The sequence below is a fragment of the Acipenser ruthenus genome, chromosome 3 (genome assembly GCF_902713425.1).
Source record: "Acipenser ruthenus chromosome 3, fAciRut3.2 maternal haplotype, whole genome shotgun sequence".
Classification (NCBI taxonomy): domain Eukaryota; kingdom Metazoa; phylum Chordata; class Actinopteri; order Acipenseriformes; family Acipenseridae; genus Acipenser; species Acipenser ruthenus.
Genome location: NC_081191.1, coordinates 15,159,950 through 15,182,681, shown reverse-complemented (window position 1 = coordinate 15,182,681; position 22,732 = coordinate 15,159,950). Strand labels below are relative to the sequence as shown.

General features: G+C 37.2%; 2 protein-coding genes across 5 annotated transcripts in view; one reads left to right on the top strand and one right to left on the bottom strand.

The window, feature by feature from the left end:
- Positions 1 to 18,219, bottom strand: part of rnf41l (ring finger protein 41, like) — a 33,162-nt gene extending 14,943 nt beyond the window's left edge. Inside the window, exons 1-5 of one of the 3 annotated variants that reach the window (XM_033993405.3) lie at positions 18,159 to 18,219; positions 13,268 to 13,324; positions 2,335 to 2,453; positions 943 to 1,168; positions 500 to 639 (exon numbers count right to left, since the gene is read on the bottom strand). In XM_033993405.3, coding sequence (XP_033849296.1) covers positions 500 to 639; positions 943 to 1,148 — 346 coding nt within the window. In that variant the 5' untranslated portion in view covers positions 1,149 to 1,168; positions 2,335 to 2,453; positions 13,268 to 13,324; positions 18,159 to 18,219. Of the gene's footprint in view, positions 1 to 499; positions 640 to 942; positions 1,169 to 2,334; positions 2,454 to 11,065; positions 11,377 to 13,267; positions 13,325 to 18,158 lie in introns of those variants that run through there. The other 2 variants (XM_033993409.3, XM_033993410.3) reach the window with 2 other exon arrangements.
- rad54b (RAD54 homolog B) overlaps positions 11,121 to 22,732 on the top strand; it is a 37,143-nt gene continuing 25,531 nt past the window's right edge. The window contains exons 1-3 of one of the 2 annotated variants that reach the window (XM_033993404.3): positions 11,121 to 11,212; positions 12,345 to 12,504; positions 13,641 to 13,812. In XM_033993404.3, coding sequence (XP_033849295.3) covers positions 12,364 to 12,504; positions 13,641 to 13,812 — 313 coding nt within the window. In that variant the 5' untranslated portion in view covers positions 11,121 to 11,212; positions 12,345 to 12,363. Of the gene's footprint in view, positions 11,213 to 11,461; positions 11,624 to 12,344; positions 12,505 to 13,640; positions 13,813 to 22,732 lie in introns of those variants that run through there. The other variant, XM_033993403.3, reaches the window with a different exon arrangement.

The window sequence follows — 22,732 nt, the reverse complement described above, 5'->3', positions numbered from 1 at the left end:
CATAGTTGTACATAGTGTCTTCATACTAAAAGTTATTAAAGGCAGCTTATACAAGACAAATAGCACCCAAGAACCTACAACAGTTGAGGGATATGGTTGGATATGAGTGGTTTTAGGGTAAAAGTTACATAGGGCTGTTTTTAAGTTGTTTAGCTAGCGTAACCCAATATGTTGATCACAGATAAACTGTCAGTGGCTGTTGAGTTCTACTGACAGTCAATCCTGTATAAAAGACTATCTGGCAAGGCTATTAACAGTATATAGTAACCACTATGTTCAATTAGATTCACAATGTTTATTTAAATCTAAATACAAATGTTTATAAATTCAACACCCGCCACTTCAGGATGGTCCCTCGAGTGCCCATTAAGAACACACTAGATTGTATTTACTACCTCATCTGTTCTGCTTAGTAACATATTGCTGTCAGTATCATATTCACACACACACAACATATGTTGGCATACTGTCATTGGTACTATATTCCTTTATTACTTACTAGCGTTTGTGCAGGGAATTCGGCTGTATTCACACTCTCTCTCATGTCTGTCCACGGATTCCAGAGAACACACCATTTCACAGCCATGTTCTCTATTCCGGCACCGGATCTGCAGTCGATTCAAGTCATTTCGCATGTACCTGCGTGTATTAAGGACACAGTTGTATTGACACTGCATGAAAATGTTGAATATGTAGTCCCAGCCTTTGTAAATAAATCATCTCCATCTAACAATAACTACTGAACTACAAAATCCTGTGGTGTTTCATGTGCCTTCCATCAATAAACTGAAAGCAGTTTTGATTTATTCTACATCAAACAGCATGCTTTAATATAATTACAGTTTTTATAGAAAGAGCTGCTGAATCTCCCATTTTACTGTGAGTAGTAATTCATGATGTTATGACGCTGACAACCACTCCAACTGCACTGTTCAGGTTTACCTGAATAAGGGTCGCAGCATGGATAAATCAAGGGCCTGCCTGTCCTCAGGGCAGTTGTGGTGATGAACCAACCATCCATGGATACAGGAGGTGCAGTAGGCGTGTTCGCAGGGTGCCTGTAGTGGATTCTCCAGCACATCTCGACAGATACAGCACAGCAGACCGTCATTGACGTAGCCAACAAAGCGCTCTATATCATATCCCATTGCCTTGGGCTGGTGAGCTGCTGTCAAGCAAGGAAAATGTTCAGGAACAGTTCTATATAGAGATACAACACCTGGAGAAGATATACTATAAACACAAACTGCCTTTTCAACATGGAAGTTACAATAAGTCATTTATAATTTCCCCCTTCTAAATACAGTGCTTGCCCTCAGAGATTGCATGTTCTGCAGTATAAAGGGTCACCTTAGAACTAGGGAGCACTACATTTAAATAAAAAAAAAATAAGCATGACAGTTTTAGCAGTGGAAAGAAATACTACCAACAAAATATTGTGTTTCAGAATCTGAGCTGAAGCACAAACCTCAATAAACTATGGCTATTATAACACCACTTTTAAATGTCTTACAAGTTAATAAAAACAGCTCTAATCTCAGTTACTGTAGCTTATTATTAAGAACACATTACTAACAGGGTGTCTTTTTTTTAGATCTCCACAATGACAATCAAGCTTTTTGTTTAGTTTTTATTTCACTTATTGTCACAACATTTGTCCTAAAGTAATCATAACTTTGCCGTTTAGAACCGTTTCTTAACAGAATCATAATTATTGTATCACTGTAAACCAGTCATAGCTCTTCAATTACAGACACAGCAAAGTGAAAAAGCTGACTTAGGGTCAGTGTTAGCCTAGAGAAAATCAGCCAATCACAACAAGACTGAACATCCATAAACCATCTTTTCGATCTGAAGTTAACTAAGACAATGGGTTGCGAAAAACTTCTCAGTTTTATAAGAACATTTGGCCCTTATGCTCTTCCAGTTCCTAGTAGCTGATTGATCTCAACATTTTCTTTGCATGGAGTAAACCTCTGACTCTAAACCTTCTCATTATGCTAAGATGTTGAGAAGAATACTGAATGCAGTAAATACTTGATTTCACCCCCCAGTTTGATGAAAGTACTTTTCAAGCAAGTTGTTACTTTAAAATACTGCAGTGATATAAAGTGCTTAGCAGAAATATGAAAAAAACAACTGTACAAGTCCAATTGATTAGTTGTAATTAACAATGACTGACATGGCGATTAATTAACCACAACTCTTACAAACAGCTGCACCTATTCTATTTTCTTGTCACAAATACAAAATAACTCATATTCATCTACAGTTGTATTCGCCAATAGATGCAAATCGTAAAGCACAAGCAAATATTAGGGCTATTACATTTACCTGATGCAAGAAGAACTGGTAAACTGTACTCCTCCTTTAATCTTCAACTTGTACTTCTAAAAGGTGAGGAATCACCTCTGCACTGTTAACAACCGGCTCTCTTCTGACCCTGACAGCTCCTGAATGGGAAAAAAAGACACAAAAAAATGGTATCAGCTGTTGTGTTTCCTAAGCGACGGATCCCCAGAGCCTAAGCAGCCAGTTGTTGAACAAAGCAAACAATAACCCAGTGTTCACATGGGCTGAGCCTGGAGAGCAAGCCCTCCGCGCGACTGACTTTTCTGTGCCGTATTACATATCAGCAGCTTAATCAGGAGTCAGCAGAAAGCACGTTCATGTCTGTAACAACAATACAGTACTGTGCAAAAGTTTTAGGCAGGTGTGAAAAAATGCTGTAAAGTAAGAATGCTTTCAAAAATAGACATGTTAATAGATTATATTTATCAATTAACTAAATGCAAAGTGAGTGAACAGACACAAAAATCTAAATCAAATCCATACTTGGTGTGACCACCCTTTGCCTTCAAAACAGCATCAATTCTAGGTACACTTGCACAAAGTCAGGGATTTTGTATGCATATAGTCAGGTGTATGATTAAACAATTATACCAAACAGGTGCTAATGATCATCAATTCAATATGTAGGTTGAAACACAATCATTAACTGAAACAGAAACAGCTGTGTAGGAGGAATAAAACTGGGTGAGGAACAGCCAAACTCAGCTAACAAGGTGAGGTTGCTGAAGAGTTTACTGTCAAAAGTCATACACCATGGCAAGACTGAGCACAGCAACAAGACACAAGGTAGTTATACTGCATCAGCAAGGTCTCTCCCAGGCAGAAATTTCAAGGCAGACAGGGGTTTCCAGATGTGCTGTCCAAGCTCTTTTGAAGAAGCACAAAGAAACAGGCAACGTTGAGGACCGTAGCCGCAGTGGTCGGCCAAGGAAACTTACTGCAGCAGATGAAAGACACATCATGCTTACTTCCCTTCGCAATCGGAAGATGTCCAGCAGTGCCATCAGCTCAGAATTGGCAGAAAACAGTGGGACCCTGGTACACCCATCTACTGTCCGGAGAAGTCTGGTCAGAAGTGGCCTTCATGGAAGACTTGCGGCCAAAAAGCCATACCTCCGACGTGGAAACAAGGCCAAGCGACTCAACTATGCACGAAAACACAGGAACTGGGGTGCAGAAAAATGGCAGCAGGTGCTCTGGACTGATGAGTCAAAATTTGAAATATTTGGCTGTAGCAGAAGGCAGTTTGTTCGCTGAAGGGCTGGAGAGCGGCACACGAATAAGTGTCTGCAGGCAACAGTGAAGCATGGTGGAGGTTCCTTGCAAGTTTGGGGCTGCATTTCTGCAAATGGAGTTGGGGATTTGGTCAGAATTAATGGTCTCCTCAATGCTGAGAAGTACAGGCAGATACTTATCCATCATGCAATACCATCAGGGAGGCATCTGATTGGCCCCAAATTTATTCCGCAGCATGACAACGACCCCAAACGTACAGCGAAAGTCATTAAGAACTATCTTCAGCGTAAAGAAGAACAAGAAGTCCTGGAAGTGATGGTATGGCCCCCACAGAGCCCTGATCTCAACATCATCGAGTCTGTCTGGGATTACATGAAGAGAGAGAAGCAACTGAGGCTGCCTAAATCCACAGAAGAACTGTGGTTAGTTCTCCAAGATGTTTGGGCCAACCTACCTGCCGAGTTCCTTCAAAAACTGTGTGCAAGTGTACCTAGAAGAATTGATGCTGTTTTGAAGGCAAAGGGTGGTCACGCCAAATATTTAATTGATGTAGATTTTTCTTCTGTTCACTCACTTTTTGTTAATTGATAAATATAAACTATTAACATGTCTATTTTTGAAAGCATTCTTACTTTACAGCATTTTTTCACACTTGCCTAAAACTTTTGCACAGTACTGTACATTTTATTAATTTAACTAACCCTAAATATCAATTGTTTTCATTAGACTAAAAGTATCATTAGATACTGTGCAAAGTGGGTTGCACTGTGCAGGTGTAGAGTTGATGCAGTGCTCAGGAATAACAACCCAACAACAGTTCACGATAAAATGAAGCTTTATTGTTGCTTAAATAATAAGACTGGCTATACACAGCAAAGTGTAAAGCCCAGTCAAAACCCACGGGGTTCAGTCCCGAAATAATAATACCAAATAACACACACTTTATACACATCATTGTACATTTCTCTGCATATCGACTGTTTCCAAGCTTAATGTACATCTACTGTTAGAAGAAAAAGTGTTTTTTTTTTATGTTTTTCTATTTTATATGTTGCTATGCTTTGTCTGTGTATTCTTTTTCTTCTTTTTCTTCTATTCATATTGTGTAAGTCCTCAATGTAAAAGGCAAGCTTGTGGAAAGTTACATTCCTGATTTGGGTATTATTATTATTATTATTATTATTTGTTTATTTAGCAGACGCCTTTATCCAAGGCGACTTACAGAGACTAGGGTGTGTGAACGATTCATCAGCTGCAGAGTCACTTACAATTACGTCTCACCCGAAAGACGGAGCACAAGGAGGTTAAGTGACTTGCTCAGGGTCACACAGTGAGTCAGTGGCTGAGGTGGGATTTGAACCGGGGACCTCCTGGTTACAAGCCCTTTTCTTTAATCACTGGACCACACAGCCTCCCGGTATGATATATGGAGGTTGTAGGTGTCTTGTACTCTTCTGTTGTAATCTCTTGTAGAAATATATCTTATTAGCAAGTTGTGCATGCATTGTGAATATGTTTATTAGAAAGATCAATGGGATGCCAAAGATGTAATGGAGAAAAGTTACAAAAGAAAGAATTGTGGAATGATGTAACCACAGGTTTGGTATAAAAAGGCTTGTTTATAGATTCTCTGTTAGACCAGAGAAAGAAATGAAGACTGCACACTCTGTTGCCTCCGGAATTGGTAATTATGCACATTTAATGCCATTTTTGTATTCCATGCTGATTGAGTAAAAACAACAACAAAAAAACCCAAACTATATATGTGTGTAACACAGTGGGACACAATTAAAAGTTTGCCAACAGTTTCCATTCTTCTACTTTTTATAGGAAATATTGCATTTTATCAGTCAGACTTAAGGCCTAAATGACAAATTCAACTGAATGACTTATATTTCATTTGAACTACTAGCAATTAATTCTACTGTTGGGGGTCAGTAACCACACCAATCCATTCCTCAGCCAATAATTTGTGAATGTGAAGTGGACACATGTCAACCACAAAAAGAACTAAAACAATTGGAGCTAATTACACATAGGTTTCAAACAACCGTCTAAAAGGTACTGACAATTTGGTTAGATTCAAATAGCTGGTTTAAATACAAATGTTGGATTCCCAGTGGCTCACCAACAGTAGTAACAGCACTGGCACACTGGTTTGAATCCTGGTCATTCCATTCTTCCCTGGGGGGCATAGTGAGCACTACATCGGCTAGGGAGGGAAATTAGTTGGCTGTAGGTTCAGCTCACTGCACTACAGCAACCCCCAGAGACCACATTTATGTTTATGGTTACCAACATTACCCCTTTTTTTGTTTGGTATTTGTGAAAGTATAGCCATACTGCAGTATTCTTGCTTTTGAAATGAAAGAAATGCAAACATTACATCAACATGTTTGTCAATTCTGGCTGAAAAGGAAACGGTGTAAAATTGGATCCCCAAGCATCCATGTAGCCAATGGATCCCCTACCATGCATGTACAGTACAGCCAGTGGCGCGTAATCGAGATTTCCGCTTCAATGGGATACAACTCTGGGAGACGATTCTTCCCAATGCTATTTATGTTGTTTAATTGGGATGTCACTTCATTTAATTGGGATACAGTATTTTCAAATGATGAACAGAGATCGCGGTTCCCGTTCCAGTAGCACAGTGCAGTGAGTATCTGAGTATGTGATTACGCTGTGACTTGCATAAATTACGTAAGCCACGTTGAACTCTTGAAGGAGCTGGAGTCTTCTGTGGATTTTCAGGCTGTTGTTGCAAAGAAAGTTGGCATGTCAACATCGCAGGTGCCTCGCCTTGTGATAAGATGTGATTTTATTATTTTTCATTTCACGTAGAAATAAAAAACAGCGATTAATTTTGCTTAGGAATAAGGAATAAAAAATAAAAAAACAATTGACTCCTATTTTAAATTATGTATTTAAAATGTAATCATAAGGTGATGTGATTTCATTATTTTTCTTTTCATTCATGTGACTACGGTCATGCCTCTCGTTTAATTGGGACAGCCGCTTATTCGGAATATCTTTACTTCCCCTGAGGCAAACCGATAAAGCAGTGTCGACTGTACTTCAATTGTATTGGGCCCATGGTGTGAAAACACGTTTAGATAACATGACTCACAAATAAACCATTCCTTTTAGCAAACAGAACCCTGATCGTATGTGTGAGTGTGCAAAGATTCCATGTTGATGTTTTGACTGTGCTACAGGACAGTTACTGTACCCATAAAAAAAATGAATTTAATAGGTCCAAGATACTGAATCTCAAATATATTAACCGTTAGCCTCCTACCATTTCCACAGGGTTGCTACAACATAACGTCTGCTTGTAAAGATTCCCTGCAGAAAGTGAACTGATTGCGTTATGGAAGGAAAAACTGGAATCAACCGAGTCAATGTGATAAAAAAAGAAGATCAGCCACATAAGAGAGTTAGGGTGTTGTTATGCTTATGAGACACGTTTAAGCCTTGGTTATTACACCATTTGAACAATTAAGCTACAGTAGTTCCTTTACCTGGATTACGCAGGCTTTGTGCTTTTGTCTTTTGTGCTTAATTAACCAGGAGAGCACTGGTATTGGAATAGTTAAAATGATTTAGTGTGCTTAGTGGGAATGTTGCCCCAAGATAAGCTCAATAAACCAACACAGACCTACAAAGTCATGACCTGCAGAGGCATGTGTCCTTTCTCTATCTGCTAATCACACTGTTCCAGATGCTCCCTAAAAGCAACTTGCATTAAAGTGGATACTTCATGAGCTGCTCAGCCTGACCCAGTAATAACAGTCCAATCAAAATCAACAGTATCAGAAGATTGTGTTGAAAAGCCCATCTTTCCACAGTTCTCAATATATCAGGTTTCCTTTATCATAATACACTTTTTCTGAAGCGTGAATTTCACAACATTACACTTTTCATTTTGTATGACAAAGCTTCAGGGACTAATATAAATGTGCATTTAATGCAGCTTACCCCCCAAAAAACTGCAATAGACAACATATTCAGATCATAATAACAGATTATACTTCATAAAGAATAGCTAGGAAATCAATAAAAAGCATTACTATTGGCATTTATACTACAGACAGTAATGAGTCCTTATGATAAACCAATTGAAACATAAGCAGCTTGAGGAGCTTAGTTGTACTGTAATATAATAAACCGATAGACTGTGTGTTAGTTCACTAAAATACAGTCTCTACAAAATATAGGACACTGTGTAATTTGTTTCAATAAATAATGTCACTGGGATCTTTGGAAAAAAACATTCCTCCCCACACTCATTTTCCATTTATGTCAACAAGCTACTCACTGACTGTATTTGATATCCCTAAAGAACCATCTTGTAGACACGTGTGTTTCCAATTGAACAAAATAAAGTGATAGCTTTAGTTTTACACACATTTTAAAATGTGTTTAAACGAATTAGATAATTAGATATCCCACTGCTTACGGTAGATTAATAATATAGCACAGATCTAATTTTATTCTCATGATTCCTCACTATGTGACTAAACTACAACATGTGTTCATGTGCCTGATCTCCACATTTCCAGGTGCTGAGGTTAAGTCCCAATATTAAAGAAAAAAAAAAAAAAATCAATACAGGATAAGTGACAAGTCTTGAGGGATACAGCTTTATGGCTTTCAAGATGTGTCAAAATGTTTGTGAAGCTAAAGCCTATCACAATATCAAATAGCCTACCTATTTCATAAAACATTTGTCAGTATACAATACATGTTTTGCTGAAGGAATTAACACTGTGATACACTGGGATCTTAGAATTGTAAAACAGCAGAATTCTATCTAGACCACATGGGATTTGTGCTATAGATTACATGTATGACCTAAGCAAGCATAACAGCTGGTCTGTAACATCAGCCGATCAACAAATGAAAAGTATTAAAAACAAAATCTTTGATCAAAACAGCACAACAAATCTTCAAGTTCAAAGTGTAACTAAAGTTTGGCAGTTCCCACATTCTACTTCTACAGATGTTCACAAAGGACCATTGACTGAAATTCTCTACAGTAGAAGCACACAAATATCTTAACATTCCTGCATTCATCTTTAGGAATTTAAATTAGGATCTCAAAAGCACACAATGGAGACTTCAAACACCTATAAACATGTCAAACCCTCAGTGCTTTTAATCTTACATGTTTCTTCCTGTTTGTAGACTTGTAACGTGAAACGCAAAGCAGCCTCAATAGAATCATTTATTAGCAAATACAAAACTGGGGGTGGAGCAGTTGCTCAATCCTAAAGTCTTCCAGTTACTGGCTTAAAAGGCAAAGTGCACTGCCAAGCCATAAAGCACAAAGCTAGCCTTGGTATTGGCTGCCTCACAAAACTGAACCGTACAGCTATGGCCAAAAGTTTTGCATCACCAAGAATTTTAGGATTGAGACATTATAAAAAAAAAATAATAAACTTTATGAACATATTTTAGATCTTTTATTTAACATCATGTAATCAAAAAAACGACAAAATGATATCGCAAAAGTCTACCAGAAGCCATAATAGTACTACAGTAGTTCATGTTAGACTTCGAAATGTTACATTTTTCAATTTTTGTCAGTTTTTCGTTAAGTATATGAAAAACTACAAAGCGGTATGTAATTATATATGTTAACGTAACATTATTCAGCAGGTTTTATTCGACTTTATGAAGCAAAATGTGTTAATTATATAGGGTGATGCAAACATTTTGGCCACTGCTGTACATTTATCTACCAATCTTTTTTTTGAAGAGAGGAACAGACTAACTAACAAGTGTTTTTAGTACTAACACAGCTACTGGCTCTTGTATTCAGTTGTTGTTTACAATCTCTTTGTGTATTTTTTCTGGTCCGGTCATTACATCCTGGTGACTTTTCAAAACCTGAAACCGTAAAAGTTAAAAGCATCTCTGTTGGCTCTATAGAGTTCTTATAAACATGTCTTCTCTCTTAAGTACAGCTTGTACACCAGTGTGCACCGCAATCATTAACCACCTGTAACACTGTCTCCGCCCCCAGCTGACGTCATAAATACCACATTTTGTACTGATGACCAGTCAACTCTCATTCATACAAATTTCAAGGGACCAGCAAAAAAAAAAAGGTCTTATCAGTTGTTCTTATTATCAGGAGTCTAAGCCAAATGTATGCTGTCAGTTTTTATTGAATGTACAGTAACACTGAAATCAAATTTCAATTACAGTACAATGAAAAGTATTGTTGATTTAAAAGTACTGTGCATTTTAATGAAAATACGGTTGTAAGTAGACTTTTAAAAAGTATACTTTGCAAATGAACTGCACTTGAAATCTGCATGAAATCCCATTCTGATCACAGGCATTTGTTACTGTAAACCACAAAAGCAAGGCGTATTGAGCAAATCAGAAAAGCTGACGACTTGCATCCACAAAGTGTGCTAACGTGGGACCTGCTCATCTTCAGAGGTCTCTGCTAACAGCTAGTTTAAAGGCTTAAGTATTTGTGCTCTCAGTCTCTTCATTTAGCTGTATGTGTTTTAGTGGTTGGGTCTGTAATTTTTGACTAAGATGCAATTATCAAAATTTCTTCAGGGTCTATTCAATTGATCTACATGGTGGCAAATCTACATGGTGGCAGTATTTAGATCCACTGTTATTTAGTTGTCCAACATGGAAACAGTAACAGCAGAATCCCTCGATTATGAAATGAAAATCATTTCTATTAGTTGAGAGCTGGCCCTCTAGATTGAGGTGCTTTAGAGGAAATATGTTGGCTGCCTGGTTTTACTGTATCAGCTGCTGGGCAAGTAGCCACTTTTCCCTTTCTTTATTTTCTAATTAATCCAATTACAATGCACTTGCACAGTACCTTTGACTTCACCCCTGATGCTCTGCTGTCCAAAAATACCACCAACCATCTTTTGCAACGTTAAGCACAATCTGACAAAGAAATTATTATTTTAGCTTACTTGTTAAATGATATATATATATATATATATATATATATATATATATATATATATAGGATATATGAATTACAATACAATTAACGCATGTTTATTACAAAATAAGTACTAGGCACATGTTAATGTAACTGTTACCATGAAACGAAAACATGTACTGTATAACCAGGAAAAGAAAACAACTAAAGAGATGTGTCTCAAGGATGTCCAATTGCAAAAACGAGAAGAATGTCCAATAGTAGAATAACCGTGTGTTGGACTGGTGCAGCTCATATAAAAAATAAAAAAAACACACACACACACATAATGCATGAATATGAATTACAATGTTTAAATTAAAATTAAAATGACAAATGAAATTTGATCAAAATGCTCCTATTCTGAAGAGACCAGGGGAAAATATACAACACTGAGCTACAGTAAATACACATGAATACAAAAAAAAAAAAAAAAAAAATCTATCTTAAAATAAATAAATAAATAACACTCATTTTAAAACGCATTTTCCATGTAAATAGACTCACCGGTATCTGTGTCGGCTGTGCTGTTTTTGATCAGCTGTGGAGTTGTCGTGACAGCCTGTCAATGGCAGGAGATACGGCCGCACACTGTCGTAAATGATTTGATACACGGTGGAATACGTTCCAATTCACGGCAGTGTGGCAGAGCTGGTATGTTTTCGATATTCAGCGTCTAGTCGGTATTATTCGTATGTTTATAGATGTAATTTATCTGTATGTATATATTTATTATCTGGGTAAGGTTATCTCTACCTTGTGTTTATTTCTGGTCCGCTCAGTGTCAGGTTGCAAACATGCAGTGTCCTATGATGTCCATGATGAGTGTGGCAACGGGTTAAATATAATGAGAAAAAAAAATCGCCATAGGGGTTGTCATCGCCAGCAGAGAGCATGATGGTTACGCGGGAGACTTGAGATTTGACAGTAGCGGCAGTGCGTCACAAGAAGGCAGACGGGAGTCATTGTAGGGTTTACTTGCATACTAGTATAAGTTGATGTTACACTTTTTATTTTACGAACATTTGCCATTGATACCTGCTTTGGCCTTACAACAGCGTTAAGGTGAGAGATATTACTGTGTTCAAATATGCAATGTGAAAATACAGTAAAGGTAGAAAAAACAAAAAACGTAAACCACAGCTAAGCCATTTATGAAAGGTTTCAGACATTAGAAAATCGTATTTCTATGTGTATTATTATTGTTTGTTTATTTATTTCAAAATTATTAATATGCACTAGCCGTAGAAATTTGTAGGTGCAAACCGAAGATCCAGACTTAATCTAGGGAGTTAGTATTTTATATATATATATATATATATATATATATATATATATATATATATACGCACTGCTTCCTTTGGGAACTGTGCTTAGGTTGTTACACTGTTTAGATGAGATTTATTTGCTGGAATTGTGTAAGGGATCATGTATGATCACTTGACCCAGATACCCAATCAGTAAGGTACAGTAGATTTCTTGGCATACAGTAGACACCTTTATCAAACGTATCCTAGGACACACGTTTTGTTCTGCTGATCAATGTAGTCAAGAGTATTTTTGATTAGACTTTCACTGTACAGGGCAACATTAAATTAATTTAATAAAGCAGCCATAATATTAATAGAGTTGCAAGAACGTTCATAAGCATTATAACATTAATATTACAAAATGTACAGTATATTACCACTATGCATAATGTACTATATATATATATATATATATATATATATATATATATATATATATATATATATATATGAATAGTACTTTCCTTTTACCACAGGCTGATTGAAAATCAGACAATGCGCAGATCAGCAGCCCCAAGCCAGCTGTTTGGAAATGCAGCAAAGAAACCCAGGTTCATACCCCCAGGTACACTGCATCCAAACTCTGTGCCTGTACAGAAAACTACACCAACATTGCCACTCGTTACAGAGAACAAGGTAGGCAACAAAATACAGACGCATCCTTTACCCTCTGCTTTCATTGTTTGAGCAGGAAATTATTCCGAGATATCTTATAATCATTTAGAGATATCTCTAAATAACTTCCTGTTTATTTAGAGATATCTTTAAATCATTTTAAGATATCTTGAAATAATATCCTTTTCATTTAGACATATCTCTAAATAACTTCCTGTTCATTTACAGATATCTCAATCATTTGAAGATATCTTCTTCAAATGAACAGGAATCCATTTCAAGATATCTCGAAATTACTTCCTGTGAAAATGCTCTATGTTTTGAATGGACTTCCTGTCCATTTAGAGATATCTCTAAATGAACAGGAAGTTATTTAGAGATACTGTATCGCTACATTATATAGAGATATCTTTAAACGAACAGTAAGTTATTTAGAGAGAGCTCTAAATCATGTAGAGATATATCTAAATAACTTCCTGTTCATTTAGAGAGATCTCTAAATCATTTGAAGATATCTTCAAATGAACAGGAAGCCATTTCAAGGTATCTCGAAATGAATGGACTTCCTGTCCATTTAGAGATAGTTCCAAAGGAACAGGAAGTTATTTAGAGATATCTCTAAATGATTTAGAGATATCTCTAATAAACAGGAAGTTTATTAGGAAGATATCATAAATTGAATTTCAGATATCTTTAAATGATTTAAAGATATCTTAAAAACATTTAGAGATATCTTTTTAAATGATTTAAAATATCTTGAAATGATAATTTGGCTTCACTGTACCTGGAAGTAGAGAGATGAGGTGAACTTCAAGGTTTTCCTAATCTCCCAGGGCAGTGGCTGTGGGCATGAAGGAGTGTAAATTTAATATAGACCAACTTCATCTTTATTAAATGATTCTAAAGTTAACAAACCTATAGTACCCATTCACATACACTCAGACTACTCAATATGCTACATCTCTCAATAAACATAGTAACAATCCCCAATCGCTTTCACCGATGCTACCACAGACTGTAATTTGCATTTACAATGCTATTTTACCACCAAAAATGTGCAAAGACCATTACCCGAGTAAAAATAACGATACCTACTTCCCTAGCTACAATATTCTGTAGTTTTTAAATTATATATGTTTTCCTTCTTGCATTTACAGCCTCTTCATGAAAGCAGTGGTAAACCAGAAAACAATGTTCCGGCAAAAGCCTTAGTCGGAATCTTAAATCCAGCACTGCTGGTGGATACCAAGGAGAACTGCCAAACGGGGGAACAGAAGGCTGAAGCTCAACTTGAGCAAGTGGACAAACCAAACACTGGATCTTCAGTTAGTGAGTACACCATATTTGTAATCTCTGCTCAAGTTTAATTTTGCGTAAAATATGATGCATCTATTGCACAAGGGTGTTGGTGATATGGGTTTTACTGATGGTTTGGAAAGTTGTTGCATTGGGTCAAGTGACACCCGTGATCAAACTTCAGCGTTGTTGTGTGACACACAGGAGGGGACACAGAATTAAGAAATGCCTTCATGTTTTTGTCCTTCAATAGATCAAACATTTAGTGGATTAAACATTACCCCCTGGTTAAGCCAGCTGTCTTATTAAAAATGGATGTCTGCCTCATATTTCTACACTCTCCATACGGTCTGGACTTTGCATCTCTATTGCATGTTGTATCTCAGGAAACAAAAGAACTAAACTGAAAAATAAAAATAGAAAGCATTTCATGATGAAAATACCATTTGGATTTTAGCTGTGAATTAAGAGCAGCATCCTCATGAAATCCGCTATAGGCTTTCAATCACAAAAGATGGACAACACACCCATATAGGTATGGATGGATATAAGGTTCTGATTTTCTACTATCCTCTAAGTTATACAAAGGATATATACTAGAGGCGATCATATGTACTTAAAGAAGGCGGAGGTGTGACATATGGATGCTTGTCACACCACATTTTTGCATATATCTGGAGGACCGCTTTTCCAGTTGTATGAAACTTGGTGTTAACATTATTTTGCATACAGTTATCGAGAGTATCATATTCTGGGAATATATGGAGGCAGCGGTCCAGTTAAGCCGCTTACCTGAGGTTTATACGCATTAAAAATCCGGAATGCGCACTAAATTTAAACTTAATGCATAAAAACGCGCATAGCAATTTTGCTGCACCGCTTGTCTGCCTCCCTCACCTCCTTCAAAACTTCCACTAACAACTACATCTCCCAGAATACAATGTCTTCAGTTACTAGGAAACTACACAAGAAAAACCAAGCCAACAAACATTATCTAATCTCTGGCTAGCCCTGTTGTCTTTGCAGCCAATCACAGTAAGAATAGGAACAATTCTAAACTACACAGGTTGAAGCGTAAACACTAAAAAAAGGTGCCTATATTATTAAACAAACTGTTTTATAACTTATTAATGCATTTCCTTATTTTATTTATCAGTATGGCTTTATATTGAAGTTTTAACTTGTTCACTGAGTTTAAGAATTTAATGTTAAAATATGAATAACATAATTCATTTGCAGTCGGTGTAAACTCAAAGAAAATGCGCTGAGCCGATAAAGAACCTTGTAGAACACACGCGTGGCTGTACAGTAGTTCAAAGTAACATTGCAGTTAAAATGGAAAGCTCTTTTTTAATGCCTACCCCATTACCATTAAAGATTGTACAAGTATTTATCGAGATTACTCATGACTTCAAGGTAATTTTGCATTTTACCCCCTGAAAATACATTTTACTCTCTCAGTGTTGAAATTAGAGGGTGAGTTACTCCCAGACCCAAAACCTTATCTGGAGCGATGTATGGAGGTGTCTGTCTAACCATGTCTCAATTTGTTTCTATGTCACACTTTCATTTTTGCATATATGATATCTGGAGAATAACTTTTTCAAATTGTGATTAAACTTTGCATTGCTAATACTTAACATACTGTTATGTCATGGTCATGAACTTTTTCATAATACTGATAGCTTTCATTTTGTTTTAAGTAATCTAAGCCTGACTAAAAGTATAAGAACACCTTCCTGTTTCTTTGTATAACCTATATGTATATCTAAACCATCCAGGTAAATAATTAGTGTTACTGATACAATACCTACATGCAGCAGCAACTGACTTACCCACCTTCCTAAACCAAGTAAAGCATACCTAATAAACGATTACAAAAATACTTTAAAAAACTTTCCTCCAAGACAAAATAACAGTTTAAGAGTGCAGAAATTATACAATAACATCAACAGAAATGTTAACCAAAAAACAGAACACGTATTTGGTTATTTTAATATTACACCAGAACCACCCCAAACAGGTGGCACCACCTAGTGGTAAATGGCTTGCATGGCTCCACAGAGTTTTAGGCTGCGTTCAGCAGTTGTATAACCACCCCTTGCAGTGATAGTCCTCTAGTTTAGACGATGGGGCTTTCAATCAAAGAGGTGGACAGTATCCTCCTGTGAAATATGGCCATCCATGCGGTCCCATTTGTTAACACAATTCCACGACTGTCAGAGCAGTTTCAACTTCTTTGATGAAACATTGTTCATACAATCTTATAATTGTAAAGGTTTAATTAATACATGGACTGATTCTATAGCTTTAATGGTTGTTCTGTTTTTTTGATTGGTTGGGGGGTAAGAGAGATGAAATATTGGATTTATAGGTTTTCCCTTAGACTTGCTTTTTAGAAATGAATCCCCATTTGGTCCACTTGACATTGAATGTCAAACACTACAGCTAAAACACTGGGGATTGTGTGGAATTTTATTTAGATATCAATAGCTTGTTCAAATCTTGATTTATATCTATATGTTAGAATACAGTATAGCAAACTAATAAATCAAAATTAGAAAAAACCAGCATGAAAGAACTATATATATATATATATATATATATATATATATATATATATATATATATATATATATATATATATATAAATATATATATATAAATATAAATGCTGCATATAAAATACAGGGCCATTTAATGTAGTTTCCTGATTATTTTTGTATTTAGCTGGTTTAATTCATATTCATAGTTTTAAAAAAAATAGTGTGTTAAAAAAAGCTTGGTTTCAAAGTACTTAATAGCTAAAACACCAGCAGGTAGTGTAACAGTGGAGTTGCTTTAATCTGACTGTTCCTAAACTGCATTTTAAAAGCCTCTTTGCCGCATAGAGGTCAGTTGAGTCTGGCAGCAGGAAGCGGTGCAGGGTGTCTCCGCGTGTAAATCCTCTGTGTAAGCAAGCACGGCCTGACAACCTACTGAAATCCAGACTTCAATTCAGCCTAATCTGCTAGAGGACATTAGATTGCCTCTAGGGGGCTGGTTTGGAAGAAGAAGAAGAAGACGATGACAAATCACACACACAGCTCAAGCACTGTGGAGACAGAATGAAGGCAAGCAGTGAGGGCTTTGCTAACCCTAAACAATACCAAAAAGATCAATGAGCACATCTTGCACACAACATCCATATGGTTACAATTAACTGTAGAAATTGCAACCATATTGATATTCCAAAAGCTACTAGTTTAGTAGAAATGGTGCTATTATTATTTAGACCCTTGAGTCTCTCTTTTCAGCAGCTGCTGATGCTTGCTGTCAAGCTCAAAGCTTCTAAGGTGCACAATAGTAAAATATATTGGCAAGGGCTATGTATACCTGCAAAGTACCTTGGCAGTCTTTCAGAAAATATTATTAAAGAAGAGTGCTAATTATGAATTATTTTCTGTGAGAGATATATCAAATTGTTCACTATGAAAATGAGCTGGCAAGAACTTTGTTTTTGAGGGAAGAATCTAAAGACATGGGCCCTTCCATTTTAAAAATGGACATCAATGATCAAGGTAGTGATATGTAACCGCTTGAAGAGATTCATGGCCTGTGTCGGAGTTCTGTGTTTGTGACGGAGCATCTTCTAGGAGGGAAGCGAAATGGTTGGGAAAGCACGCTCCTCCAACTTTACAGAGGCAGAAAAGATCGACCTTCTGCGACTGGTGAGGCCCCACGTGCGGGTGATCGAGGAGCACAAGCACAAGCACTTGGCCATTGTGGGGAAGAACCGCTGCTGGGTTGCCGAGGTGGAGTACTACAGTGCCCTGGGAGGGGAGCGCCCCCCTCGCACCGCACAGGGCCTCCACACGCTCTACAAACGGCTCAAGGAGAACGCCAAGCAGGAGCTGGTGCAGCAGCAGCGAGCCCAGCCTGAGTACTGACAGCAGCTCTCTGAGCTGACCAGGAGGCTTCTTCTCATGGTACCAGCCTTCTTCCAGAGCCTCCAGAACAAGGAGAATAACTGTTTCCACAGATAAGGGGGTTGATATTCTTGGTCTTCATTTGTGATTATATTAAAGAAGAAGTAGCTTACTCTTTGATGGTGTTTACAATAATTGTCAATGGTTCTGCTCCAATAAAAAAAAAATACACTGACATACAATTGAGAGTTACAGTAATTTGTCAAATGGTTGCAGTAGAGTTATGGTAATTTGTTTATGGTATTGTGTTCTTTCTGAACTAGATTTTCTTCTGGCCTGTCATCTTACAGAGAGGAGCCTGGGTATCTCAGTTCCCAGCCCACAAGCTCAGAGAGCCAATTGCCCACCCTTCTTGCTGCCCCTAATACAGAGGTACATTCAAACAAAGATGCGAAACCTCTGGGACCTCACCTGACTGACAGCATAGAGATTGGGAATGAAGATCCTGATAATGCTCTGGACTGCTCTGATTCGTCTTGCCCATCTTCTGTGAATATGATGGTTGTGCTGTCGTCTTCGTCTACTTCCCTCTCCCCTCAAACAAACACATTATCGAGGTCCCCAACGGGAGAAAGACTGAGCCGGACGGCCACAATGCACCAGCTGTCAAAAAAGGAACAGGAACTGAGCATTGAGAACCACAGGAAGCTGGGCCTGTACATTGAACTGAAACGGGAAGGGCTTAAAAAGAAGCACCAGCTGGAGGAAGAGCTTCTCAAGGCCAAAATCAAAGTGGAGAAATTGAGAGCATCCAAGCTCAAGCATGGGCTACCAGAGTTCAACAGCATGTAAACCCGATCCAGCTGTTTATTCAGCCTGTACTGTATTCACCTTTCAGTGAATGCCAATCAGCCTTCTGATTCTTGCACAGATCTGTATTGTGTGCAGCAGGCCTGTAGCATTTTGCCAGGTCTGATGTTATGCCAAGTGACGACCACACTGTATTTTATCTGTTACTGAGACAGCCCAGCACTGTCAAATCTCAGTTGGCAGCTACTTATTTTCATGACTGACTACCTTATAAGCCAGGGGTAGTCAATTATTTTATGTGACAGTGCAAATTTCTTGGTTACAGCAAGATAAAGGTCTGGAGCAACATTTTCACTCTGACTCCTATCCCCATATCCACAAACATATAGTTATTACACATGTTGTTGGTTTCAGAGTTTTTTACTGTTTTTTTTTTTATTATTTTTTTTTAGCATAACTACTTTTATCCTTCCCTGCCAAAAACCACAACATTGTATAACTATTCATGTATGTTTCTTTAACATACCCAAACATTGTGTTTCACAATTGCAAAAACAAAGCAAATTGCTGCAAACCATATTGAAGCACAAGAAAAAAAGAATAGCTCAAAAATGACAGTGTTTTCTCTTTTCAAGTGCATTCAAATTGAAATTAAAAACAACTTACAAATAATAATAATATATAGTTATTTCAAACAGAAAACATTTTTATTGCATGTGTTGTAAGGATACCTATAGTTGTTTCTTTGTCCTTGTGAAGGGCAAACTTAATTGTGTATTAGCTAAAAACTTACTGATGATTAGGGCTACCATATGACTCCATGTTCATTGGGACAGTTTGGGACAGTTTGGGACAGTTCGGGCTTTTTAACTCGCACCCCAATGCATTCTGGTAAGTGTAGTCCTGCTTCTCTTAAAGCTAAGAAACAAGTGAAAGGTAACTGAGATTTAAAAGGCCTAAAGATGGACTTTTGCAAAACAGGTTACAGCAGCCAATGCACACTACAGCAGTTTCACTTAATAAAAGCTGCAAATAGCATATATTTGCTGATAGTACTGTTGTACATTTTGTTTCTTTCATAGCACTCGCTGTGTATCTACAGTACTACTTACTATCACAGCAACACTTACTGTACCCTCTTGTACCATAATACCTACAGTAAAACCTGTCGTAGCCGATCCCTCTATTAAACGATGGTCCTCTGACGTCTCATTTGCTGCTGTCAACTGAACGGTCCTGATCGAATCTGATCAATCTAGATTTTAGCATGACAGAATAGATTCAGTTGCTGATAACAAAAATAAATAAATATGTTTTGTGTGTTTTGGAATTCTTTTTCACTTTTTTCATAATGTAACTTCATGTAACTGCCCAGTTCAACAATGCTAAATAAAAGAAAACAAGAAAGCAAGGGATTCATATAATTGCTGTACTGTTAAAAAGCTGAAACAAGATTTTTTCAAAATGTACTGGTGGCTCAGATTTGCTAATTTTGAATGATGTATTCTTACTGTTTTGAAGTATTACAGGAGATTAAGTCTGTGGTGTATTATTGTTGAGCATTGCTGAATGTTAGTACTGCAATGACTGTAAAGGTATTTGGCTAATGAGGCAACTTCTTATATTAACACAATGAAGTGGTTGTGATCCCAGTGCTAGTCACGGTATTAGTACCAACAAGGAGTTCCCTTCATACATGCTCTTAAAGGCAGTAAAAGAGAATACATTTCCCATAAAGGTAATTACAGGGTGGGGATATTCATGGTCTATGCCATACTTTTCTGTTAATGTGTAATGCGCCATGACTTATAGTTGATTGCCAAATTCATAATTTATTGCCAATATAAATGGAAACTACTCTGTACATATATACTGTATATATATATATATATATATATATATATATATATATATAATGTAAAATCTGGTTTGTTTACTTTTTGCTGTACTAAAACTTTTAAATAGAGACTCAAGGGCTGCTGTGTTTTTTGGTGTGTTTTTTTTCATATATATTAATCTTGCATATCACATGGAACTCTCTTTTAGTTGCCATTTTTTGAAACTGTCGCGCAAATTCTGGTGAGACAGTAAATATAGGTTAGTGCTGGGACAAATATCCTAATATTCAAACGAATATTGTTTGACATTTTATTCGGATACAAAAATCAGGTGTTCATGTTCGCTACAAATGACAAAAATACCTTGCACTTACAGAGAACAAGATTTGATATATATATTTGTAGCGTGCACGGGGGAAGGCAGCAGTAGGGCTGGTAGGTGACGTAGTCACACACAAAGACATAAGCCTGATATACGCTCCTTGCCAGGGAGCCGGCTCTTTTGTACAGCAGTATCGGTGCTGTGCTTTAGTGCGAGAGGTCCCGGGTTCGCGCCCGCCCTCCACTTGTGTGTGGATTGCCTACCCTGTGTGATGCGTCTGCCTGCGGGAGCCGAGATCGCTACATATATATATATATATATATATATATATATATTAAAATATGTAATGTATGCTACATATTGGTATTGTTTTTCTGAAGTAATAGATTGTGAAGGGGGGTTCTGGACAGAGATTCCATGACCTGTCTAAATGGTGATACAGAAGTATGAATGTTAACATTCATTCCAGTTCTCTGGAATCAGTGACTCGGATGTTTGTTCTGTGTATAACCTACCACCCCTGCTGTCTTTCCAATGTGAGAGTAAAGTAGCACCTGGGGATTTAATTTTTAATCTGATCCACTGCCCGCTTTGCTGTATGGTGCTTTTACAAACAAAAAGGGAGAGACAACAACATTTGACTAAATAAAACGCTGTATTTTTGTACCCCCACAAAGTTCGTTGTAGAGGGACAGGATAATGGCTACACTTGTCTACCAGCTGCAGTTTTAGAGCTCTTTAAGGGGTGCTTTTAACTTTTGAGGTTTAAAAAGTCTCCAGGATGTGATGGTTGGAACAGATCATTTATTATTTTTTTATTTCTTAGCAGACGCCCTTATCCAGGGCGACTTACAATTGTTACAAGATTTCACATTATACAGATATCACATTATTTTTACATACAATTACCCATTTATACAGTTGGGTTTTTATTGGAGCAATCTAGGTAAAGTACCTTGCTCAAGGGTACAACAGCAGTGTCCCCCACTGGGGATTGAACCCACAACCCTCCGGTCAAGAGTCCAGAGCCCTAACCACTACTAGTACTCCACACTGCTGCCCGTTTGAAATAAAATGGAATAATAGCTTAGTAAATAGGACCCAAAGTCTTCGCTCTGTTAAACACAAGGGTGTTTAAAAACCTTTGCACCAGAAGTGTGGTAAACCTGTAGTGTAATAGTAGATTTGTAGTTGCTGTAATGTTGCATAGTGTAAGCGGTGCACTATCAGATAAGGCTACACAACACTGCATAAAACTGTGTCGCGCCGTTTCGGCTGTGTGTTTTATAGTGAAGTAAACGAAATGTTTTTCATTTTCCAAAGCATCATATTAATATAATTTGGACATTTTTTACATTTTGTCATAACATGTATACTCTTACATTTTTGGAATTAGCGTGAAACGTACATACGGTAAAAAAACAAACGCATGTGTAGTTCATATGCATGGTTCTATGGAACACCCGAACTAAACCGGCTGCTGCAGTATAACGGGTAGTGCCTCAATCTGGCAAACGTCTTTGTTTTGAATAGATTAGAAATATATGTATTTACGCTATTCTTTTAGAAATCGGACTTTTCACGGGAAAATACATATATTACACGGCAATTTGCATATTTCACAGAACTCGTGATATCCTTGAAAAAAAAGCGTTAGTAATCATCACCAAATGCATACAGTGTATTACTTTGGTTTTGCTTGATATATATATATATATATATATATATATATGTAATTATTTCATAACGGCAACAATCTTAAACAGTAAAAAAAAACAACAACATTGCAACCAATTCCCCAAATGTGCTAGAATCTGGACCCGACATTAGGCACACAGAATCACAAAACGTTCTCCAGTTTAACCCGGCAACAAAGGGGACACTGCAGTCTCGTTGCCAACAAATACATTCCCCAAACCCGGAAGAAAAAAAAGGACATTAAATAATCATGAACAGAAAACCACTGCTGTTGTGCAGATGGTGTGACTATTGTACCGGGAAACAAATAAGAACTGTACTAGGAAAACAACACTAGAATGCCCTTCTCTTTTGTTGCTTCCGGAAGGCAGGTGCAG